Source organism: Spea bombifrons, chromosome 2 (assembly GCF_027358695.1).
Source record: "Spea bombifrons isolate aSpeBom1 chromosome 2, aSpeBom1.2.pri, whole genome shotgun sequence".
Classification (NCBI taxonomy): Eukaryota; Metazoa; Chordata; class Amphibia; order Anura; family Pelobatidae; genus Spea; species Spea bombifrons.
This window is the reverse complement of record NC_071088.1, coordinates 124,082,237-124,109,624: the sequence shown is the minus strand read 5'-3', so window position 1 is coordinate 124,109,624 and position 27,388 is coordinate 124,082,237. Positions and strand designations below refer to the sequence as shown.

Sequence of the window (27,388 nt, the reverse complement as noted above, 5' to 3'; positions counted from 1 at the left end):
GCACCGAGACCGAGCAGGGAGACTCGCCGCAGAGTCTCTCTCTTTCGCTTTAAAAAAATAAAAAAATAAATAAGTGCCGCCTGGAGCGGTTGCCCCACTTGGCTCCATTGTCGGGCCGGCCCTGCTTTTAATCCCCTAAATGCCAGAGTGGCATATAGGGGTATAAGGATTTCTGGAGGCAGAGTGGCACATAGGGGGTCAAAAGGCATATCATAGGGCCAAGTGGCATATAGAGGGTTAAAATGTGTATCATGGGGCACAGTGGCATTTAGAGGGTTAAAGGGCATATCATGGGACACAGTGGCATATATGGGGTATAAGGCATTTCTGTGGCAAGCCTGGGGGCAGACGTGCCTTTTGTCCTATAGGGTCGTCTTATATTCAGGCTTTTTCTTCTTTTTTTCATAAATTAATATTCAGATTTTGGGGGGTCGTCTTATAATCGAGCAAATACGGTAATATTTACTGGTAAAACTTTTTTCTTATAGGGTAGTCTTATATTCAGGCTTTTTCTTTTTTTCCTAAATTAATATTCAAGTTTTGGGGGATCGTCTTATAATCGAGCAAATACAGTATATTTTTTCCATCGGAAAGTCATATTTAGTTTTGCATCTAGCCTAAGACCAGCTGGGTCCAAATGCTACATGTTCAATATAGCATAAAGATAGACCGCGGTGATGTTGCAGAGACTACTTTTTCTTTTGTTTATATCCTGCCAAGTGGCAGTTCTTGATGTTTTTCTGAAGTAGTTAACCAGCTGGAAATCCTCGCCAAAAAATACGATCCTGGTGGGCCCTTATTCAGAACTATTCGTGATGCCATGGTTTTATTATGAGTACTAATCAATGCAGCCTTTATTAATTTATGGCAAACTGTAATTTTTTTATCATTCATTCCAGCTTGTGAAAAGGGGAAATTAAATTGTGCCCGTTATTTAAATGAAATTTGAGTTATTGTGTTATTTTATGAAATTGCTATCGAAAAACATGCAGTCAATTTTTCCTTCCATAGGTAAACTTGTTTTGAAAAATTGCCATATTATACAGTTTTAGAAATACAGCTTTTGGATGTGTTGAAAAATAGTTTCTTAAAATATACAGCTGTTACATTTATCTGTCTGAAACTTTATGCATTAATGCTGAGACAGAATATGGAATTTTACTACTGACTATCGTAATTTTGCCCCAACCTTGTTTTCTAGTCTATTTTTCAAACAAATATTTTTTTGTTTCATTTTCCAGGGTAATCCAGTGAATAAGGATGATATATTTGTTGCTATAAAAACGTGCCGAAAGTTTCATAAAGATAGAAGTACGTCTTCTTTTCTGGTATAGTATATATCTGCATGTTGATGTTTAGTGAAATAGAGTGGAACATTGGAAACTCCTAAGCCTGTAATGAAAATTGTGTTATGGAAACAGTTTCTTAGCCTGTAATGAAAAATGTACAATACCGGGTGTGCCCGGAATACAAATACACTTGGTATAATTCTTAGCATATTGTTTCATTTATGTGTAATTAAATAATTTACAAAGGAACATATTGGGCGACTCTCTGGGTTTCACTCAAAATCGCTAGGTGAAGTCCTGTGCCAGGTCTCTGGGTCAGTTTCTTCTTTCTCTGGGCAAGGGGGTGGCATGGTGCCATATCTGCCCTTGTTCACATTCTGCCTACTCCCCACCTATCTACCCATGCTCCCTGCCTAGTTCTGTCCCGCTAAAGGCTGTCTGGGGCTACATTTGCCCCTACAAAAAGCCATGCTGCCAGAATTGTGTAATTTCCATAAATATATACATTCTAATTCTATGACGCTCAAGGGCAGCTTTGGACACTCCAAGTTGTGGTTTTGATCACACTATACTGTTCTGTTGGGTGCATTAGACCAATAGACAGCTCACTTTGTAAGGAATGATTGCATAGTAATCAGTTCATATCATTTCAAAATACTTGTAACTGTTGTTTGGTAATCTTAAAGACATATTCTAAAAAAGGCATTAAGTTATTTAAATTAACCAGGCCATTTTATTGAGCACACTATCGCACTTGTTATTGCTGTTAAGGTGACAAGTTCTGATCCAGCTATTGCTTGTTGTTCTTGTTTAGGCTGAAGTAAGTTCTAGCTTTGAGAGACTCGTCAGAAGTGGTTCTTCATAATGCATAGTTAAACATATACATCTTTTATTTATATAGGTATTTTCCTGTGTTTGAAGAGTGCAAGTATTCATTTTTCATGAATATCAGAATATTGGTTTACCAAATTACAAATATTAGCAATGAAGCATTAATATTTTTGTGTCAAAAAGGAAAGCAATAATAAGAGAAAATATAACAAAAAAAATCAACCAAGCATACAAAATAATGCTGTTTCTGAGATCTACGAAAATATTAAAATAAGCAACACAAAGTAAGTTACAAGAAATAAAATAAATGATCCACGAATAGCATAGAATATAAAAACGATCTGTAAATGTAAATCTGTGAACACTCCAAGAGTCGTATGAATTTACATGGATGGCAGTTCTTTGCTCATCGACCATGATTCCAGATCATGCTGATCAGAGGTTTTAACAACCAAATGGGACATTCTCTCCATAACTCTGTGACTCTACAAGATAAGCCCCCCCCCTGGTGAGGCAGCGGAGTTCGTTTACGTGCATCGCCGCTGCGGGTGAACGTCTGCACGATGCGCTTAGACAACCTCCCGTGCCGGCACTCCCCCCGTGGAAAGTGCTGGCAGGGGAGGCTGTCTGAGCGTACCGGAGAGTAGGATGCAGAAGAACTGCCCGGAACTGCATGTCCCGAGCGTCAGGTGATACGAATTGGGCATTCCTGTGCTAAACCTCGAATATAGGCCGCACCCCCACTTTAAAGACTTAAAGTGTGTGGGGGGTGCGGCCTATATTCGGCCAAATACGGTAATACAGGGAGATGTTATTGTGACACCACTGGCATACATAACATGTACAAGAGCCCTAAAAATTAAAGAAAATAATTTTACTATAGATTTTTTACATAAAAGCACATGCAATTATTATTTTTTGCATCTTTCTATGGTTTCAAATGAAACCCCTATTGTTTCTGAAATAAATCATGTATCATTTGTGTGGGTACATCAAACACTGGAAATGGGAATCTTGATTAAACCAACAAATATTAAAAATGTCAAAAAAGTACACCCTTTAAGGTACTAAGAACCTTCGGTACTTAAGGTGGAAAAGAATTAGTTCTAAACCAAATTCTGTGTACATCTTCTGAGAATTTTCATGGCACGCGTAGACGCATAAATGTGTATAAGTAGAAGAATATGCTAGACTGTTCGACTGAAACGCATGCCAGTGAGTCTGACTTCCCGCAGAAAAAAAATACTCTTCTAGAACATGTAAACCCATCAGAGATGTCTCAGGACTCCTTGTTAATATAGGCCTGGGTGATCCTTAACATCGTTCTTATGCCTCTCTCTTTAGTATTCTAATTATTAAGTTGCTTATACACTTGTGCATTTTATATTATACTGGAAACATATAACTTACACTTTGTGATCATGCTTTAAAAACGTTTTTTTCTAAATATTCTGATGTTAAAAAATGGGAATGATGTAATGCCAAATGTTTCTCCATCCTTGAGTATTGCTCATCATAAAACTCCATGCGGGAAAAAAGAAAACAGTTAATCATTTTTCTGGAAGGCATCACCATGCTTTCTTGCTTTATTCGCAGTTCCAGTTGTAAAGAAAACCTGGGAAAAAGATGCTGTACATTTTGAATATTATAGCGATTACGCAGATGACACAATCCCTACGGTGGATTTGGGAATACCCAATGTTGAGAGAGGTGAGTCTGTGGCTTATGATTGTGATTACGGTTAATTATTAAGCAAGTTCTGTACATTGTTTATGTATATGTTAAACATGAATTATAAAGGCACATTTTTTCCAAGCAATTAGAAACAGAATTTGACAGTAGGCAAGAACCTTTCGACACATCTAGTCTGCATATGACGTGGAAATCACGTGGCATATTCGCACCGGTGGCACGTTATATAAAGTTGCTACCTGAAGTTGATAGGCATTGAGAAGGAGCGCTTGTTAGGTTCTATCCAGGGCTGCCTTAGGTGTTCAGGTGCTCTGTTGCTCCCCCCTCATCACCTAAGTGGGCCTAATTCCTCCATGCATTTTGGAGGTACATTTCAGTGACCATATGCCCCAAAGTCCACATGATGACTGGAGAGTCCCCTTTTGAATGCTGAGTTATGACTGTTCAGTAAACTGCCTCATCATTTTCATTTGGCGGTAAATAATGGATTTTTCCATTATATAAATTAAAGCCTCTGCACCCTCGGTGATTTTGAAGGTTCCATAAAACAAATGGCAACTTAAGATGTATATCATATGGTGATAAAGACAAGAAACAAAGCAATATACAACATGCTGATTTATTCCAGTTTTAACAGCAAAGAAGAAAAAAACTTCCGTAATTGTAGCTGTAATTGTTCAGAATGTAATGAGCCCTTGTAAAAATTGGAAGGTACTCCATAATAAATATGCATAAGAAATTCTGTGACGTACACAGGTTGAGTGTTCTATTGTTTCTCTCTGTAATAAAGAAGCTGTAATTTCTTAAAGGGACAATCATGCCTGCCCCTGTTGTCAAATTGTATATGGTCAGTTTTAGTCATTGTTGTTTTAACCCTGTCCCCCTAATGTAATAGCACTGTTTTCAATGCGATTCTCTGCTTTTTGGATTTCTGACCTACAGTTATTTATTATTTAGCCTAGATGGATAAATTAAGGTTAAGGCAATACAATCTAGATTAGCCAGAATTATTCCTGGACCGGCCACCTGGCTACAGTATGCAGGAGGACGCTGCGTGATAAGGCCAGGGCCACATTTCATCCACAGACCGGTCCTGTCCAGAATTAAATGTTTCAGATTATGAGGTATAAAACAGATGTATTTATCTTTATATTTAAATTTTGAAATTAAAATTCTCATTTTGTGAAATAATTTTTATAGTACATTCCTTTTGATATATTATTTTTATTTAGGGGCATAGCGATTTATTTTCTATTTATTTTTTTGTTTGCTTTGTTTAAGTTATTTTCATTTCGCTTCACCAATGTGGAATATTTTGTGTATGTCCGTGAAAACCAAATAAAAATCCATTTTAATTCCGGTTTGTAATGCAACAAAATAGGAAATATGCCAAGGAGGGTGAATACTTTTGCAAGGCACTCTGTATATATCAAACTGTGCATCACATCACATGGTATAATGGTACAAAAGGCAAAACAAATATTACAATTTATAAGATGTCTTGCAACTGTTTAAGTGTGGAATAAAATGTAACTTTTATTAGAGCTATTAATAGCTCTAGTAATAACCAGGATATTAATGATCTGTATAGACAGCAGTGTATCCTTTTAGACCATTTGCATGCTGATCTGTCTATACAAAGTATCCTTAGGAACCTGTGTATTCTGTATTGTGATTTTCTCATAGACATGTAAAAAGCTTTTATGGATGTGTTTATATTGTTTTTTAGGGCACTGTGGCAAAACTTTTGCCATACTGGAAAGATTTTTAAGATCTACCACTCCACGGACATATTGGCTGATCATAGTTGATGATGACACACTGATCAGGTATGTTAAGGTTTTGTTTTTTTTTTATCTATTTTTATTCTGTTTTCCTGTGTATAACAACATTTTTGTATTTTGTATGGCTAATCTCTGCAGAATCTAGGAAGCAGATAGAATATTTTGCAAGCTAGGAGCTCATCTGTGAGATCAGTGCAAGATAGCATATACACATGATAAAAAGGTTTTGTACCGTGTTAGCCGTTGAGAAAACAGGAGAAAAGTATAGTTAAAATGATGGTATCATTTTAACTATACTTTTCTCCTGTTTTCTCAACGGCTAACACGGTACAAAACCTTTTTATCATTTTAATATGGAAGATACCAGAAAGTACCGCACAGCAATGAAGCTTATGAATTCCCTAAAGAAACTTGCACAACTGGACAGTGACATCTTCTTCCTGAGCAGATGTAAAAAAGAAAACCTCATCCCTAAAGGATTAATTCTTAAGAATCCTACCCTGGACACCTACAACAATCGGTACACACAGGAAATATGTATCAGAACATCAGAACGGATACGGAACAAACTCATCAAAATCTGCTACAACAAAAAAAAGACAAGTTAACGCAGAGATATCTACTCTCGATGAACAACTGGAACCAAACACAGAGGACAAAGAATATCTACAGCAGTACTATAAAAGACTCCAAAAAGCACTCATCAACACAAAGAAGAAGAAATTACAGAGATTAAGGCTAGTTTCGGGATCTTCAACAGAACCTCCCAAACCAACTGGACAAAGCTGTGTGATTAACCTCTCCACTTACACTCCAAACAGGGAAGAACTGTCAGTACTCTCTAAAGGTCTATCATTTTGCCCAACAAGACCTCTGGACAAAATAACCCTGTGCAGTGATATGGAGGAATTCTTTCGAAAACTTAGACTCAAGGAATTCTTTCATGACAGAACGGACAATGCAACCAGTGACACTATGGAAAGACACAACAAATTGACTACAAAGAAATCCACTTGGACTCCAAAACCAGGATATAACCCTACACTCGACCGATATATAGAGAGCTTTAGACACAGAGTCAACTCGGAAATATTAGAGAAAAATACCAAACAAACTGCCAACCTAACTAAGAAGGAACAGAAGGCTATTCGATCACTTAAGAACAATCAAGAAATTACAATTAAACCAGCAGATAAGGGAGGTGCTGTAGTTATTATGGACACTGAGGATTACAAAAAAGAAGCACACAGACAACTCTCTGATGACAGACACTACATCCAACTTCAGCAGGACCCCACAAACGCTGCTCCCCAAAATACACAAAGAGGGAAACCCCGGAAGACCCATCATTTCAGGAGTCGGAACCCTTACAGAAAATAATTCTGGCTGGGTTGAAAAAATCCTTAAACCCTTAGTAAAGGGATTGCCCAGTTACCTCCAAGACACCACCGATCTTCTCAACAAACTTACCAACATCGGCACAGTTCCTGAGGGCACCATTCTTGCTACCATGGATGTAGAATACCTCTACACCAACATTCCCCATCGTGACGGTATAGCAGCCTGCCGCAAATACCTAGAACAGGAGAACCTAGGAATGGAACCCATTACACAACTAATACATTTTATCCTCAACCACAACTACTTCACATTTGGACAGGACTTTTATCTCCAAAAAATGGGGACCGCAATGGGCACACGAATGGCACCACAATATGCCAATTTATTCATGGCCAGACTGGAGGAGGACTACATCTCCACCTGCCACAACAAACCGCTGGTATATCTCCGCTACATCGACGATGTACTAATCATCTGGATTGGTAGCGAAGAGGAACTCCTCAGATTTCATGAAGGCTACAATGCCTTTCATCCCACTATAAAGCTGAAACTGAGCTACTCCCGCACTAACATCCAGTTCCTGGACACTACCATCTACATAAAGAACAAGTCCATTCAGACTTCACTCTACCGCAAACCAACAGATAGACCAACCTATCTGAAACACAACAGCTTCCATCCCAGACATACCAAAAACTCAATCATCTACAGTCAAGCTATTCGATATAACCGCATCTGTTCGGATCCTATGGACAGAGATAAACACCTCCAGAATCTCAGGGAGGAATTCATAAACCATGGGTACAGTACAAAAATCACAGACTCCCAAATACAGAAAGCCATCAATATCCCCAGAGAAAACCTCCTGAGATACCAGCAGCCACAAAAAAGAGATCGCGTACCATTAGTGGTCACCTATAATCCACAAATGGAAGCCCTGCGCAAGATCTCAAAGGAACTACAAGAAATCTTGCACACTGATGAAAGACTTTGGACGATATTCCCACATCCCCCACTGCTCTCATTCAAACAACCTCCCAATCTCAAACAATGTATAGTGAGGAGCACCCTTCACAGGCGAACAGCAAATGGTACCTCTCCCTGCCAACAAAAGAGATGTGAGACCTGTGCACACATCCTTCCCACAGATGAAATACAGATACCTGGCTCACACTTACACCACAAAACCAATGGCTGCTTTACGTGCAAATCATCTAACGTGGTGTACCTCATCATGTGTGCTAGATGCCCAACAGCGATGTACGTGGGGGAAACAGGCCAAGCATTACACAAATGGTTTAATTCCCACAGACATACCATCAAACAGAAAAAAGTAGATACACCTGTTGGAGAACACTTCTGTCAGCCTGGACACAGCATTCAGGATGTGAAGCTGTCAGTACCGATGGGATCGTTCCGCACCCAGAGGGAGAGAAAGATATGGGAGATCAAACTAATATACCGTTTTAATACCCTACTTACTGGCCTCAACAGAGACAGAGAATTCATCTCCCATTATAACATCACCAACCATTAATCCTCCCACAATTCGATTTCACTACAAACAGCTTATTCCTGGGAACATTTGACACCTTCATGGATCTGGCATATGTCTAATGGTTTTATGGCCCCTCTAACCAGGGAGTGAACTGACCAACGATGCTTTGATTGAACCATATCTGTCCATTGGATCTCTACTAGTCCAACTAATTTACTGCTGAACAAATTCCCCAATACCTCTGTGTTTATCTAATGTCTTTGTTAATGTGTGAATTGTGCTTTTGTATTTAGATAAGTCTGTGTTAGCTTCATTAATGCCTGAGGAAGGGACCTAACAACTTGGTCTCGAAAGCTCGCAATCAAACTCTCAGTTAGCCAATAAATGGTATCATTTTAACTATACTTTTCTCCAGATAGCATATACAGCAGTAATAGTCATTTGCATATACATGACTGTTCCTTTAAACTTACCCCAAGGCAGTACATTTCAAAGCTTCAATGATAAGTGTTTATGTACCTTGAGTCTTTCTGTTCACTAGTTGCCAAAGTAGTGGCTTTCATATTTTAAGGAAAAGTTTAAGTATTGTATGCTTTAGTATGCTACGGAAATAAACCTCAAAAGACATTTTATTATTTCATCTAATGGTTCAATCACATAAAACTAACAAAGAAACATTTAAGAAGCTTTTTCATCTTCTATATTTATAGTCTATCTAAAGGCCCAAGCACTCCCCGCACTCACCAACCCTCTCTCTCATGCTCTCCCTGTCTTCCTCCCGTCCTTGACTGCTTCCCTTCACCTTCTCTGAGACTCCACGCTCTGTTTACAGATAGATGTCGGCAGTTTGAGAATGAGTGGTCAGTGAGACAAACTAGACTTGCTTCACGGATGGCTGAACAAAATAGGTGCCTGTGCCTTTAAGTTTTAAGAATTTAAAATGCTGGAGATTTCTTTTTGTGTTGATATGATTTTATGGAATTATTTAATGAAGCGTTTTAGCAATAGTGAATTAATTTGGTTTCAGTAGCCGATTCTTCCCTAATATTTATTTCTCTTTTTTTATGATCAGTCTCTCAAGATTACGGAAACTACTTAGTTGTTATGATCCGAATGAATCAATATTTCTTGGGGAGCGTTACGGTTATGGATTAGGAGCGCGGGGATACAGTTATATTACTGGAGGAGGAGGGTAAGTGATTAATGAAATCTCTTACTGCACCATCCAAATATAAATGTGTGAAGTGTTTCCACTTAATATTCTCAAATTTTATTTACTGTATGCATTGAGACTTTCAGGCATGTGGAAATCAGACAGCTGTATTTTAATTAAATTTACTTCCCAGTGATTACAAATAACAGCAGAGCCTCTGGGAAAGATATATAATACAAAGGTTTTCAAAATATTTTGCCTTCAGACAAAACACCATTTAACCCACATGCTGCCATCTTCTGCTATGCAAACGCTGTACCATGTATGTTATCCTGCCTTGTAGAGTGATCCCCGAATGCTGGTACAGATAAATAAAGAATTCAAATTCATCCTACTCATATTATAAAAATCCTCTCATTTTTCCTTATACTAAAGGAGGATTTGTTTTCTGATTAAAAGCAAAATTAGAAAAGTTATGTATATATGTGTGTGTGTATATATGTATAGGTACATATATATAGATGTGTGTATGTATATATATCTATCTATATATATATATCTATCTATATATATATATATCTATATATATATATATATATAATCTATATATATAATTATGGTCCTGGATCAACAGCAGCAGACTTCTTGTGTGGTAGTATGTTCAATATTATTTGTTTATTTAAAACCTCTCCAAATATTTATTTATTTTTTTAACATAAATCCCACTTGCATAAATTATTGTCTGTTCATTTATTTTAGCAAATATCTATCCTTAAAATGCTGACTGAGGGTCATAGGAGTCTTAAATGTTTATTTTTTTAAAACTTAAATGCATCCAATTTCTTTTCAGATTCCATTTGTTTCTAGTATTAACACTTTTTAGCAATTTCCTTAGAAAACCAAATGCCGGCATGAAGACTTTAATTTTTGCTGCAGTACCAATGCAGCCCCATCGGCCTCATTTAAACTGATAATACTGTCTACTTATCGCTGCATTGCAATAGTGGCAGGTGATCAGATAATATATGCTGGCATATCACAGTGGAATCATTTTGACACCACTCAGCTGGATATTTATGTCCCATTTATATGGGCTCAGAAGCCACAAGAAAATATTGGACAGTGTGAACTAAATAGTTGCCTTGGCTGAAGTGGAAACTGTATAATTTTTTCATGTGCTGTTAGATTTATATGTGCACGGTAGAATGCTGATACATACATTATATTCTAATAGATGTGAAAAGAGACCCGTAATAGCATTATCACGAGGAAGCTTCAGCAGATATCTGGGGATATACATTGATTGGATTATTACTTTATGCCAAAATATGAGAGTAAAAATGATCTATACTCTTTCGTCTCTCTCGTATATGTAAATAGTGTATTCATAAAATTATATTTACTAAAACTATATTTGAACTTGATATTTTGTTTCTATGCTCAAAAAAGGTTGAATAATTGGTTAGTTAAGTCAAAGGTCTACTTGAGTGATGTGACTCAACTTGTCATCCATTGCAGTCACCAGGTCAATGCTTGCGAGTGCCCATTAAAGAGAGACTTTCAACTTCACTAGGTTTATGTGTTAATTATATGTATAAGTTACATATTTCTGTTTTGCAGTCGGTATATTTTACCATGGGGACCCTAAAAATTATGGCAAACCTACCTTATTCATTATCATAACCATTACCCCCTTAGTGCAGGAAGCCCCTGAGGGGAACCCATTAAAAACAGTGTTAACAAGCAATGCGTTTTAGAGAGTGAATAGGCAGCATAGATTTATGGGTTAGTGATGTGACCTTTTACAGGTGGTGGGAGCTGTAAGTGGCATATGTTTTTAAAAAGGACAGTGCAATGTCCCCTACTGACCAATCAGCAAAGAATACATTTTTAAAGTACTTTCTAGGTACCTTAACCCCTTCAGGACCGGGATTTTTAAGCTAGGGTGTCGCTAAAGGACCGGAGCCGTTTTTGTGTTTTTGCAATGTCTTTCTTCAACTGTAATTTTTCTCTTATCAAGTGGTGCACCCACACAAATCATATATTGTTTTTTTCAGCACAAGTAGGGCTTTCATTTGAAACCATATTAAGCTGGGTAGTACATTGTTTTATTTGAAATAAACTGGAAAAAGTGGGGAAAAAATGAAAAAATTGCATTTTTTTACAGTTTTGTATACATACAAATTGTACACACATTGAACCAATGGGAAAAAATTATCCCAAATATATTCATTAAGTTGCCCTGATTTGGAAACCACCCAACATGGCCAGGATTTTTATCTATTTTGACCAGTATAGGGGAAAATATTGCAAGGCATGCATTACGTTTTTGAAATGTAATTTTTTTCAAATTTGGCATGGTAGTCTAATAACTGCAATAGTTGTCACAGATACTGATTATCCCCCCAAAATTATATGTTTATGAACAGTAGATAAATCAAGGTGTACAACTAGGGTCATTTTGACACTTTTCAAACAGGGATTTTATCGCCAATTGCTGCCAAATTTTGAGGTATTTTTATATATATTTTTTTTTTTTTGCATATGTTGCAATGTTGCTTTAGATTTTATATTATATTTTGTATAGAATATGTGCAACTGCAGAAAAAAACACCAAATTGTGTTCACCAACATCCCCCGGTTCCAACAAGGCCTCACATGCATGGTTCATGCAATTTTTGAGGAAGCTATGAGGGCAAAACTGGAACATGCGCATTTTCGTTTTCACATTTGGAATTTTCAGAAATTGGTTTCCTGGGCCCATATCCCATTTGGGAGATTTTGGAAGCCCCCCAATGTAAATTACCCCATAAAAGTATACATTTATGAACAGTAGACAAGTCAAGGTGTTCAACTAGGGTAGTTTTGACAGTTTTCAGTTAGCCATTTCTTCACTGATGTCTGCCAAACTTCACAGGGAAATTATTTTATTGCGTTTTTAACGCATACATTTCAATGTTGCACTGAATTTCTTGCACACCATAAGTGCAACAGTGGAAGAAAGCACCACATTTTGTTCACCAACATCCCATGAGTCCAACAAGGCCTCACATGCATGGTTCATGCATTATTTGAGGAAGCTATGAGGGCAAAACTGGAACATGTGCATTTACATTTTTTTAAATATTTTTTATCAGATTACTTGTAAGTGACAGGTTTAGGCCGCTGACATCAATCAGGGAGACCGATCAATAATCAGCGACTTAAAATGTCACCGACAAGTGATCAGGTAATAATTATGATTTTTTCATTTATTAATAATTAGTTTTTTCATAATTACCCTAGATGACCCCTCTCTCTTTGTAGAGCAGGGTCATCCGTGGGCTGCCATAATGATCCGATCACTCCTATTGGCCAGGAGCGATCTGATCAGCCCAGCATTTGACCTGGAAGCACCCTGGACTTTCAGGTCAGTGCTGTTATTTTTTTTATTATTATTATTATTTTATTAATTTTTTTAAATTAATTTATTTTTTAAATTTTTTTTATTATTATTTTTTACATTTTTTTTTTTAACTCTTTCAATGCTGATGCTCCATTGAAGCACAGCATTGACTGGTATTTAGTCCCCACAAGCTTGTGGGGACTAATATTAACCCTTGCAATGCTGCGATGGGGGTCATACACAATCGCAGCATTGAAGGGGTTAATTGAGGAAGAGAAGGGTAGGGGTTAACTGAGGAAGGGTGAGGGTGGGGGGGCTGGTCTCCACACTCATGTGGAGACCAAAGAACCCTGTCTCCCTGTCCCTGAAGCTGCCTCTGGCAGCTGGGACACAATCTCCAACAGACTGGAGATTGTAGGGGAGGAGTCTCTCTGATCAGTCCTACAGGACTGATCAGAGGACTTCTGGGGGCTCGTTTTTGCTGTTGCTGGTCTGCCTGGGTTTCCAGGCAGACCACCAGCAGCAGAGCCCCCTACAAAACGGGAATTAACCCCTTCAATGCCGCGATCGCGGCATTCAATGCCGCGATTGCGGCATTGAAGGGGTTAACGCTGCACTGACGCTCTCATGGAGCGATCAGGCAGCAGGGGGGTGTTGGGTCAGGTCCCCACACTTGTGTGGGGACCCATTCAACACCCCCACCCCTTCCCTGAAGCTGCCTGTGGCAGCTGAAACCGCGATTGCAGATCTTTCTGCAATCGCTGTTTCTGCCTACAAAATCACTCCATGGGAGTGATCGTAGGCATGGGGGCGGGCTTAGACAGGCTGTGCTGTCTGCCCAGGAGTCCTGGGCAGACAGTAGCAGCAGCGCCTCCACGATCACCGCGATCGTGGTGATGTGGGGGCGTTTTTTGGAGGAGACGTACCTGGTACGTCCCGGTCTACCGGTGACCAGTAACCAGGAAGTACCAGGTACGTCCCGGTGCTGAAGGGGTTAACATGTATTCTTTACCTGTAACAAAATAAATAACAAATAGAATTATGATATATCACTGTGTGTGCTGTGAATATCTCTATAAATCCCATGAGTTGTGTGTGAGGCTTACTGTTGGTGGAGCAATAGGAGACTCGCTCAGATAGTCTTGCAGGCCCTCAACTCACCCCTACAAAGTCTGCACAGGCCAATCAACTCCAAAGCAGTAACTTAACCAAAGGGGAGAAATTAATTGGGAGAGAAAAGACCACAGCCCCATATGTCACTCTGAGGCCGGGTCAGCCATGCGATAGGGTGCTGCTTCTCCTTCCATGGCCACCTCCGCACCTCCCTGCATCATCGCGCTGGGGCCGGGGTTCCCAAGGAGGAGAGGTCAGTTTGAGGGGGCAGGCTCATAGCCAAGCATTCTCTACCCCCTAAAAATGGGACCAGCAGGAGTTTCAAGGTGGTGGGCTCTGCGGCATCATGCATGAGGTCACGCCCAGCAGCAATATATATATATATATCATCCCTGCGTATGACTGATTTTCTGATGCTCACACCAGTGTTCTGCATTGTGGCTCTAGCTTTGTGTTCCTGTCCCTTTGTTTTCCCTGCTCCTTAACCTTGAATTAAGCTTTTGCCTATCCGCCTGCCTTGGCTATCACCAAACTGAGTTAGACGCATGGACTCCTTTAATACAACTCCACTGGTATGTAGTAACCAAATGTACCTATAAAAACAATACCAGACTGAGATAGAAAAATGGCGCATCAAGGCCAGTCTTCCAGTCCTTACTGGATATGAAATGCCGATGTGTAAGACTCAGTTGTAGGTACCAAAGTCTGGAGACAGTAGAACACACAGAGTTTCTAGAAGCCAAAAGGTTATGTCATCACTTTTACCAGCAATTACATCCTGTGTTATAAATTAGGCTCTAGAACAGCATAAAACCAATGGCTTTGTAAGAGTCGCATAAACATAATATGTAGTGAGGTGTTTCCAGAAGTAATAAACTTTAACAAGTACCCTACATTAAAACAATTGACTACATAAATAACCTGCCATGCTCGACTATGCCAACCTGTTTTGAAAAAGTAAATGGTTTTGAATTTCATTGGCTTCATGATTCACTTGCAAGCAGATCGATTAACTTAATTTCCATCTGTCATGGGTACTCCTGCCAAGTGATTATACCCTGTACACACCCAACCAGAGGAATGTTCATTCCGGTTAAACTGAAAGGGGAAAAAAAAAGCGCTTCTGGTGCAGAAAGAGCAGATAAGTTATAAAGCTTCCTGGGGAAAACCAGGAGACACTTCAGTGCCACAGATGATTCATAAGCAGCTTTTGTGAGCACTTTGTCATTTGTCTCAATGTCGGAGAACTGTTCAGCAGTGCAAGAAATATGAGAACAAGAGAAACCAAATGACAAGCCGTTGTAGGATTTAATACTTGGCCAATGTCATAATGGCAGGGAGAAGTCGGAGCAGAGCTCAGACCAAGGTAGTGCATTTTATGTTCTCTGTTCAGATTTGTAGCTGAGCCTTGAAAACACTCTGTGAAATGAAAGAAGTTGGCAATTAAAGTGGCACATTCAATAATATACATGCAAAGTAAGCAGCACTGCCTGTTTTACGAACAGTGGAAAGTAATGGGTTTGTGAAGTCCTAATTAGTTTGACATGGTTATTCCAAGCTTTGTTTTAATGTATGCAGAGAGCACACTGCCATAGAAATACATTCTGAGCTTATTCATAAAGCTAAGTAAATAACAGGGAAATGTTACAAAGGTTAGCATAGTTCTCAGTTTTAATAAAATGCACCATTACAGCATAGCCTACTAATGTACAGTTGGAATGCACATACTGCTCAAGTTTAGTGAGTTAGCTTTTCGGAAAAGTGACTGCAAGTAAGAATGTGAAAATGTGTTTTTTTTAAAAAAAAATAAATCAAACTTTACTGGCAGCTTCCTTGGTAGAAAGACAGACTTGAAAGGGAAAGAGAAGTACATGTCAAGGTGAACTCTGAGCCTCCCACACCTAAGAGACCCTCATTGGGTTCAAAATCCAAGTTTTCAGATATAGGTAACAAAGGGGCCTCACATGGAGGCTCTCACAAACGGATTTATGCGCAGAGCAGCAGGCTATTTCGGAAGCGGTAAGGGGTCATGGACTGCTCCAATACTATCCATTACATCCCCACTCCAACGTTCTCAAAGGATGAGATGCGTGACAATATTAATGAAAGTCTGGTAGTGCACGTCATGCCCTGGATTGCACGTCCAGCCACCTTGCCTAACCATACCTGGGAACTTGCTGCCTCAGGCTACCCAGAGCCTACCCATGTGCGAAGAGGCTAGAACTGCCCACTGATGTCAGGGGGCGTTCCTGCCAACATCAGTGGGCATTCCCACTGACATTGCTGGAAACACCCTTGTTTAAAGGGGAAATGAGTGGGGAATGTTAGGACTCCCCTCCGGCAACCCGGAGGATTTGGGTGTCGACCTGGAGGACCAGAGACGCTGTGCTTCTCCAGGAGCTCTCCAGGCAAAAATGTAGAGTTCCCAGGTATCCTTATCACTAATTTTACTTTCAAGGAAGGCTCCAAATAACCTTATTGCTTTGGAAAAGTTTGTTCAAATACAAAAATCACAATTGTATTAATTATCATTAGCCAGGTAGAGGTGTTTTAAAGCTATGCGGTTAATTTTATCAATTTATAAAATATGTATATGTATGTGGATATATGTTATATGATAAATTATAAGTGTTATATATATATATATATATATATATGTATTTTGCATGTACACAGGTTCTTCTGGTTTATATAATCTAACCTATTTGTGTATAACATTTTGCACAAGGCTTCATAGTTGAAAAGGGTATTTGATAAAGTGAAAGAGTTGTTACAAGATTTATATAAATTGCTGCACAATTCTGCGATAATATCTTCTTTGCCCATATTTTATTGATTTATGTATTTTTAAAATGCTGATAATAAATCTGTTTTGCTTCAGCAAATAAATTGAAAAACTGATTGCGCAACAATTTAATGTGTGTTCATAAAATGTTTATTTTATTCTAAGTGTGGAACTTTCTGTATTCTGGGATGTTAAAAAGGCCCCTGAGGTTCTGCTCTTGTAATTTACAACTGAATGGAGGAAACCAAAATCACTGGACCCAAAGCTTAGTTTGAGAACATCATGTTGGTGTTTATTGTGGCTGGAGGCCTAGAAGTGCTCTGGAACAATGATACTACTTGTGCTAGATATCATAAGACATTCTTCTTCTACCTTAAAGTAACTAATCCCAAGCGTAATCATGGAGGCATGCTAATTTCTGTTCCATCGTATTCATATAATGAAATGCCAGGTTCCTTAGGGAGAAACTTGGCGTGTAAAACCTGTGGCTTGATGAATCCACACTTTATATTATACTAAACTTTCCTGGATTCAGACACATCTTACCTTCAAGTTGTATTGATGTGGTTCCACCTTAAGTCGGAGGCTCATGCAAATTCATAATTTGCAAATTAGTCCAGATGTGCCTCATGTTGGCTCAGGAGCACAACTAAGAAGAGCTTGCTGTGTAAATAGGTTTTGTATTGAGAAAGCATCACAGTACAGATGTACCCTGTATAGTTTAGCCTCAAATTTAGGATTTGATTAATTTGAATGGCTTTCCAAGAATATCATAAATCTGATCCACTCTGCCTATACTTAGTTTTCTGTAAACTTCTAAGTATTTAAAATTCCTACTTCTAACTAACAAAATAACTTTTTTCCTTGTAAAACTCTGACAGCCCTGCCACATAGATAAAACTAAATGAGTGCATAGATTGCTGAGCTGTTAGAGGATCTACAAAGAGATTATTTCCTCTATTAACAAGCAACTGCATGTATATGAGCCCTGTTCTATCCCTGTCCCTTTCATAATCAACCCTCATCAAGACAATGGTAACTCAGCTACTCGTGTACTGTACATTGTGTAGGTGCCAATTTTACATTTAATAAAAATATATCTTCTTTCCATTACTTCCTTACTGTTCTTTGTATGTTTGTAGGTTTTTAAGAGGGCCATCATACCTCGAACTTTTATCCCCCTTCCTCATTTTTTTCCTCCCTCCACTCCTTATTTTCCCCTTCCAGTCCTTTACCTTTCCTTTTTTGTCTTTCTTTCTCTGGCCCTCGACTTGTAACCTGTTCCTGGAACTACTGGCGTGTAGGAAGTTGGGGGATTTTCTTTAGGTGTTCCCATCCAACAAATATGGCTTTTAAGCTCTCATTGCTTGGTGGCTAAATATTCCCAGCAAAGGATCTCGGGCGCTGGGGGAGTTCAGGAGACTGAGTGTCGAGACACTTTAGTGGGCTTCATGCCCCAGAGTTAAGGGACCGATGCTTCCAGCAAGTTTTCTATATCAATGATACTCAGGCTAAATCTAAGGGGACAGCAATCCTAATATCTAGGCGTGTTTCATTCATCCTTCTGTAGGTAAAAAGTGATGGGGGTTCACATTTGTAGGAGGGACCACCTAAGATCAGCCCTACACATTGGACAATATGTACCTCCCCAACAGGGGCCAGTGTGCAACAACTGTGTCCATTCTCTGGATCTTATCAAATTTCAAATAGGTGGTCCTCCTACTGGGTGAAGGATTCAGTTTCCCTAAGGTGGAGCCCTCCTGTGCCCCACGCAGGTTTGGCTTCTTGCAGAGGAAACGTGGACTGGTAGACGCCAGAGCGGGATTATACCTTCTACTCTGCCCCTCACTGGTCGTATTCCATGATTGACTATCATCTAGGGTTCATCTGGAGGAGAGATATAAATCTCTAGGACCACACCCCTGTCATTCTCATAATCACCCCACAGTGACTTTTTGGAGGCTCAATGAGTCCCTACTGAGGGATAGTGTAGCATTTAGAGAACTTAAGGCCCACCTGAGGAACTACTTCAGATAAAACTCAGCCTCCGTATGGGAGGCTCATACACGTTATCAACTTCCCTGCTAAAGAAACCGCACTCCCCTGAGTTGTCAGAGCAAACAGCTGCACTTTAGGAGGGGCAGCTATCATTCTTCATTGATAAACAGTAGACTTTTGCATTTGGATATGTACCAATTGCAACTTTACCAAATTTTGGTAAATTCAGGGGATTTGTGCCTTGTTCAGAATTTTTGTCCAAAACTTGTGGGCCCGCATTAACACACACACTCTCACACTCTCATTCTCTCTCACATTCGCTAAATGTTTCCCTACCTTCTCTGCCAACCACTTCCGCTTCTGCTAACCACTTTGCTTCCACATCTTCTTTTGCGTCTTCTTCTTCTTCATCTTCTAATTAACTGAGGGCAATATGGCGGCACGTCCGATGACGTGGTCTCCCCCGATTGGAAGATGCTGCAAAGTACTTGATCCCTGTCCACTGAAGACGTGCAACAGTACCATAATTCAAAGACTGGGTTAATTGGGTTGAAGAGATTATCTAATCCGCATTGCATCAGACCGCATGCAGAAATACACTACAACCTTGTCCTGCTGGCTTAAATTCATAGCCTCCAATGAGCTTCGGGCGCTATTGATGTAAAAAAAAAAAAAAAACTCCTCTACCCCGGCAGGACTGCTCCGGTCGTCTTTGGCACTGGACGTGGTTCTGTCCCCTCTCTTTTCCACCCCCACCTTTCCTGTCATTAATTTACAAATAAAAATCACAAATAAGGTTTGTAGATACTAGGTACTGGTGCACCAACCCTGACAAGTGAACTTCGTTTGACTTATGTGAGTTGCTACTGACACATGATGAAGTTTGTCTGGGATGTGCCTGTTACATCGGTTTGTCTTTATATTGAAATATAAACAGACTTAATTCAAAATATGATGCAAGATTTCGCTTTGTCATTTTCCCACTGGCTTCAAAAATGTTCTGAAATTAGCTAATGTTTTCAAGGTAGTATAAAGGATTCATTGTAAATCTAAATTTGTGCCAATTCTGTTCATACATTTGATTCTGGCTGACTCTGTGTGGGACTTTGTGAATGTGACACTGTTTATTTTATGGAGAGGTGTTAATGATGATGTAGTCTGTTTATTGTTTATGGAGACTGGATACTTATATATAAGTATAGAGAGTAAGTTGTTGGTGGTGATATTTAGATATATAGGGGGATATTTATCCCCTATATTTTGCTGGGATAATAATGTCCAATGCATTTTTTTTCAATTTGTTTGAAAGTATATAAAATGTTTTAAAAGGTCACTATCTACAAACATTGCCTGCCCTCTTTATTTCCGAGTACAATTATACACGACTGCCTTTAATTCATCCCTTAATGTGAGCTGTCAAAAACGATTGCATTTCCAATGACATATTTCTAGAAAACAGCCACGGTACTGAGTTTCATAGGCTTTCCTATTGATCTAGGTTGATTTGAAATTACATTTACTCAATGGAGCTTAAAAATCTTTGTTACAATAACGCCTTTTTATCATATCTAACTGCCTGTGCCAGAATAACCTCAAAATGCGTAATGTCCATTTGTAAACACTTAAAGTTATCATGGTTCATTTGAAGTGCAATGTGTTTGCAGCAATCTGGATTTTTTATTTACAGAACTTTTTTTTTACAATATACTGTACGTATACGGTAGCGTCTTTCCTAATTCATAGGGGACCTTAACACAGTGAGCTCAGTTGACATATTCTTGTGTTGATGTCACCTCCATCCAATGAAAGATGTACCTATACTTTGCGAAAGCATTAAAACCTTGGAGACCAAGAGACGAGTTCTCCTACAAGTGGGAAGGAGAAAACCGTTTAGAAATTTAAACTTTTATAAATGATGAGCCTGTGGAGCCACCTCATTAGACCCCCCTGTAACCCTTGCACAAGCCAGTGCTGGAGCTGGGGGGAAGTTAGTATGCTGCACATGCACCGTGGCATGCAAAGGAGATGTATTCAGTCAAACACATCTCCTGCAAGCCAAAGAGCAGACGGTGGTGAATGAGGGAATAGTGGTCCTTCAAGGTTTACTTGCTTATCTTGCTAGAGGGTACAATGTTTTGACCTTTCAATATTTACTGCACCAATTTGAGCTTCTAGTTAAAATGAATAGTGATATATTACCTTGTATATTTATAAAGTTAACTATGACCATGGGATCTGTTTACTTAAGGGCCAGTAGCCAGGAGAGTTGTGGTTTCACCTTCTTGACTTAACTATAAATGATGAATGTCCAACCCCAGTGAGCTTCTGCTTGGCTGGTTCTGTATAATGTACGGTCAGGGTCTCTTCACCTATTGAATTATGCAGTATACAGGACCATCTCTGCCCTTCATGCTGGCAGTCTTAATAAATAGTGAAGTGAGAGAATTAGAAACCACAACTTTCCAACTTTTACCAACTATCCCTTTTGTGAATAGGCCCCTTTTGCAAATGTTGACACACGTTTGCAGCCTGATCGAGGTACGTTGTGAGAACACATCTTTAGCTTACAATGACCTGTTGAAGCTACAGAGAACAATGCATAATTCAATTTTTACCATCATACTGGGTATGTGGAGTTGTTTATTGGCTGGATTCTTGCTGCCTCCTGCCCTAAAACTAATGCACTTTTTGGCATAAGCCCCCATGACCGAATTTGAAGTCTGGCAAACAAATTGTGACTTGTTTTTACCGTCACATTGTTTGTTAGGGGTATTGAGGCAAATGCCAACATTTACATTTGTTTTCGTTTCAAATAAACCAATGTACCTCAGAATGCATTTGATATAAATATAATGAATGAGGAACTCTATGTCAAAGGTATGAGAAAAACTTACAGCGTTGTGAAAATGACAGTTGTTTCAAACTCTTTTTATATAGCCGTACATATGATTTATTTCAATTTTTCATCAACCTGAGCAGCTGCTGTCAGATGGAACTGGGGAGATAATGATAAAAGTGCAAATCTCAATGGAATAGAAGAATGCAATCATAATATACAAGCTAGGGGGAAAAAAAAATATATATATATATATATGTGTATATACACACACACACAAATGCAGGCGCAATGAACGTCTGGCTAGGAGAAGTTTGCCTGTGCAACAAATAAAATTAAGTGTACACAGATTTTTCTGTACTTGCTAGGTTTTGTAAAAAAAATTGCTATTTTCTTTAAAAACTTTATCACTTTTTAGTTACTGTCTTTAATGTGCTATTTATCGATAAGTTATTTCTGATGGTACCTAATTAGCTTCTATTTTATGTTACAAATATATTTTTTTATTTTTTTTTTACTACTTACAGCTCTGAATATTTATCCGTTTCCTATGCTTTGAATGTGGGTTTAGTTTTTTTTAAACTGGTAATGGTTTTCCAGAATTGTTTATACTCTATATTGTTTGCCAGGTTTTAGATAGTGGTTCCATATTTTAAACAGGAAGCCTTTTGTCCAGGAATATTTATACTCTTTACTAAATCCCCACTGATTAGAAGCTGCTTCTAATGGTTAAATCAGATAATATCCATAGTAAGCATTCATTTTAAATCCAGAAAAAACATACAGTAAATTTCACAATAAATCGACCGAGGGGGAAACTGATGAATGACTAAAATGGGTGGTTGGGAAGATTGTGGGTAGAGTAGCCCCACAAAAGCTTGGCCGTTTTTGACTCCCTTAATACCGTTGCATATGGGATCTCCTTGCTGATGCAAATCAACGAAGGACATACCACGTCCTCGGGTCCACGTACAGGTGTTGTGAGTACATAATATTACATCCTCCATCCCTAAAGGGTTAATACCACTAGAAAGAGTAGCTCTTTAATGCTTCAGGAATAACAGGGAAATTCTTAGCATCATAATCTATAATTTCTATGTATGTGACATTATAATAACATTATAAAACTATGATAGTTATATTGACACAAACATTTTTATTTTCATCTTATTTTTCAAAGAATGGTATTCAGCAGAAAAATGGTAAGAAAGATACTGAACAGCAAATGCCGGTGTTACAGCAATGATGCACCTGATGATATGGTTCTTGGGATGTGTGCCAGCGGCCTTGGAATTCCTGTTATCCACAGTCCACTTTTTCACCAGGTAAGATTTGAACTCATTGGCTTTATGTACATGGATGAGTAACTATAACACACCATGATTTTAAAAGCCCCAACCCAGGTTCTAAATATTCTAATTAACCCTAAAGAGATGTAAAAACCTCCAATAAGCTAATGTATGAAACGCATCCTGAATGTGACATTACCTGCCATTTTGGATTTATGTGTTTTAGTTATATAATATTAATTATATGAAAACATGTTTATGCCCAACAGGATTCCGGGAAAATTGGCATAGCCATACCGTAGCATACCCACAGGTTAAAAATTTATGATCGGCTTTGCTATCCATTACTTAGTTGTATTGAAAAACATCTCCTTATGTTTTACAAGCAGTCCTACAGTTTCCTACAGTCAGAGAATCTGTGCAAGAGCGTAAACAATTTATGCCTTTTACTATTTAGTACTCTGTATTTACATACAACCTTTTGCCCTTCTAGTTATCATACCCCTCACTCACCCCTCTATACCCTCCGAAAATTATTTTTGCCCTTTTGAGAGAATGCGTTATTTTATTAAGTAATGTAGATTAAGACTTTACAATCATTGTTCAATGCTGGTTTATTAGTGTACCTCAAATTGTCACTATGATTACTGTTTAAAATGTAGTGTGTTGTTGAACTGTCACCATAAGTGCCAATGTCCTAAATGATGTTTTTTTTCAAAAAAGGGAAAAAACAAGATATATGACAATGCACACATTGATACACCAAAGCATACAGTGCCCTCCTATAGAGATTTAAGAACAGATAATGAGGAAAGTTTAAAACTGTGGGTACTAGCGAGCCTGACCTTTCAGCTTTCATAGTAAGGACATAAAATCTTACAAAATATTTTCCTGTAATATTTTTATAACCTTTCCATGAAAACAATGTTTTTTATGCAGGGAAAGGAGTACAAACAGATGCTAACATGGATGCAAATCTGAACACTAACAGCTGATTTGAATTATTATTTAATATATAAGAGCAGGAAATAAATGATTTTAGTAAAATAAATGTATTCATTACTATACTTTCTAATTACTTTAATATCCATTATTACAATTCTAGAGTGTAGTACATTTTGTCCTGACCCTAATAATGCAGTTGAATATGAAATCACAATTTAATGTAATTATTCATGCCATCCTAATTGAGAAACATGTGATTCAGCTATTATAAAAACAGAGGTTTCCACGGGTTTTAAGCAGAGCCGCAGCATCGATCTAGGAAAATATCTTGCTAATCTTCCTTTTTGTTGGGCTTCAAATGTACTTTTCTAATAATAATAATAATAAAAAAAGGTTAATAAGGAAAACAAGCTGTAGCCCTTTCATAAACTACATGAAAGGTATTGCAGATTGAGATTTTATTTGAAAGCTGATAGCATTTGATGTACTATATTTATCTGTGTGTAAAATTATTCTAATCATGCTAATAATGATACATTCTAATTGCATGTACATTTGCAATGAACACGAATAATATACTTATCTCCAATGTATAAAGATGGAGGCATTGATCAAGAGCTCCAAGCGTATTAATGATTCATCAATGCTATTCTCATTTCCCAGGGTCACTTTTTCCGTGTGAAGATTTTTGTTTCACTGCATTCAGTGACCATAAAGGCTAGAGACATGCTTAATGAGGCCCAATATCATTTCAGACCAATTTTTCTTTTTGCGCATTTGTTTGTAGACAACACATTTTGTTTCCTGCCCTCTCAGTTCACCTTTGGAGGGCTTTTTTTTATTTGGAAACAAAATGTTAAGCTCTCACCACTTGGTCACTGTGTTCCCCGCTCTTATCCCCTAGTCCACTCGCTACCAGTTTCCCATAGTCCTCTCGCTACCAGTTTCCCATAGTCCTCTCGCTACCAGTTTCCCATAGTCCTCTCGCTACCAGTTTCCCATAGTCCTCTCGCTACCAGTTTCCCATAGTCCTCTCGCTACCTGTTTGCCCTCCCCCTGCCTTGTATATATCCCCAACAGCTTATTCACCTCTCTGGTTTCCTCTGATCTCTCAGTGCTGCTGCAGAGAAGATATTGACAGGAGAGGGGAAATGTGTCAATGCGTTAGTGTTGCCGCAGAGAAAACAACCCTATAGAGATGATTTATCTGTAGGGATAAATTAATGCACAGATTTTCCTACAGTCATTAAAATGGTTAATTGTCATTTGCAGAGAATAGTATAGTATTTTTTTTTTTTTTTTTTTTTTTTTATAACATTTGTTCCCTTGCCCATAAAATGTATATTTAGCTCCAGTACCCAATATTATGGAAAGGTTTTGAAGTTTTAGTCTGCGCTACTGTTATGGGAGCAGCACAAGATTGTACAAAAATAAACAGTGGCTTGAATAACTAATAGCTTCATTGAAAACCTTTATGTAAATTGATCAAGCCTTGTTAATGGTTTATTTCTTATGGAGCATAAATCACAAAGCACATCTTACAGGATCTTGGAGTGGTCACGTGGATTCAACCATTATCTAGAACGTAAAAAAAAAAAAAAATTGAGTACTTATTTTGATGGACTACAATTTTCTTACAGTACAACAATAAAAGTTTCATGTGTAAATATATATGTGTGTATGTATGTATGTGTGTGTATATATATATATATTTATATATATATATATATATATATATATATATATATATATATATATATATATATAACCATTACAAGTTCACTGTATTAGTTTCTTCTGTTGTTTTCCTAGGCCCGACCCATGGACTATCCAAGTGATTATCTTTCTCACCAAGTTCCAATATCGTTCCATAAGTACTGGAATATTGATCCTGTTAAAGTTTATTATACATGGCTAATCCCGGAGGATAAAGAAGATTTACGTGCAAATAAACATTTAAGAGAAGATTTATAACTCTTTCGTACAAATCCTTGAGGGATTTTAACAGGAGCTGCAAGTATCTGACTCTGTAGAAATTCTTTAAATTGTATTTTTTTAAATGTGTACACTATTAAGACGTTTTCCTTTTCAGCACAAATGAAACAAAACCAATAAGTTTGTGCTCATAGACTTTTATTTAAACAGTCAGAGGTTTCCTAGATACCCATAATGGTAATACATCTAAATATCTTCTCCTAGATTTAACAAGTACATTTTTAATTACATTTGAAAAATAAAATATATATTTTAAGTTGTCTGAGCATGTGAAAGCTCTGTTCCTATGCTCCTGCAAACATTGCAAAACTTTGTACATATTAAGATTATTTTGTTAAACAAGGGTGTCGGGGCACTTGCCCCCCCCCTCCCTTGGAAATTCAAAGAGGCCCTCTGGGGCAGCAGCAGTCTGTTTAGAGTAGGTTAACCAGATATAGTGGAGAAAAAACTCCTGGTAGTCGGCAAAAAAAGCTTTTATTTTATTCTGTACACCCCCTGCTATCAGAGTTGGTCTTCTCTCTTCCTCTCCCTCTATCTCGTCTCCTCCCCTTCACTCTGGTAGCTGCTTCTTCATAGACACATAATCTCTGCTTGGGCAAAGACTGTTTGCAGGCTGCAGACAGAAGGTAGTTTTATTTCAAACATGTATTGCAGCTAGGGTTAGTTATTACTCCAGCTCCTACAGTGGCCTACACTATACACTAACTGCGACTCCCATGATATAATGTACACCATTATATTACATTTATTTATATAGCGCCAGCAGATTCCGTAAAATAATTTAAAATTACAAACAACAACAAACTGGTACAAAGGGAGCAGGGGACCCTGCTCTTGCAAGCTTACAATCTTGACTGGGGTAGTTGTGGCTAATCTTTACCACCCCAGCTTTTGAAAACTAAAGTTCTCATTTTGTGCAGGTTCATTATGGTCTGTTAGCTGCTACTACCACAGTCATATCATTTTTCCAATTAATGGGTAACTAACATTTGCCTACCACCAGGAAACCCCTCTCCTGAGCCAACAAAGGTAGGTGATCGGGTGGAGGTAAGGAAGTATTGGGGTGGGAGAGGAGAAAAGTGAGGATGATATTTTGCCACCCCCTCTCGGAAGAAATGCTGTGGACGCCCCTGACTCCAGTCATCATATGCATTCAAGCTGCATGATCCCTTTACATTTTTATGGTGCTCATGGAAATGTTTTTTGGGCTAATACAGAATAACTCTTTAATTTCCACTTTACTATACTATGAAACCACAGTGTGTGTATACTAGACTTGTGCATTTGGATTATTACGAATTTTGGCAAACTCTTTGATTTGTATGAAGCCATGAAAATGAGTCCAGATCCTACCTAGCCTTGTTTACAATAATTGATGAAGAAGTATAACTTCAAACCGAGGAGCAGCAAAATACAAAGTATACTGCCTTTTTTATACTTTAAGCAAAGACATT

At 38.3% G+C, this 27,388-nt stretch overlaps 1 protein-coding gene across 1 annotated transcript in view; it reads left to right on the top strand.

Annotated features, from left to right (window-relative positions):
- B3GLCT (beta 3-glucosyltransferase) overlaps positions 1 to 26,273 on the top strand; it is a 93,630-nt gene extending 67,357 nt beyond the window's left edge. The window contains exons 9-14 of the mRNA XM_053456062.1: positions 1,242 to 1,311; positions 3,717 to 3,830; positions 5,542 to 5,641; positions 9,508 to 9,627; positions 22,886 to 23,030; positions 25,752 to 26,273. Of these exons, the coding sequence (XP_053312037.1) occupies positions 1,242 to 1,311; positions 3,717 to 3,830; positions 5,542 to 5,641; positions 9,508 to 9,627; positions 22,886 to 23,030; positions 25,752 to 25,913 (711 nt within the window). The 3' untranslated portion in view covers positions 25,914 to 26,273. The remainder of the gene's footprint in view (positions 1 to 1,241; positions 1,312 to 3,716; positions 3,831 to 5,541; positions 5,642 to 9,507; positions 9,628 to 22,885; positions 23,031 to 25,751) is intronic.
- Positions 26,274 to 27,388: the final 1,115 nt, after the last annotated feature.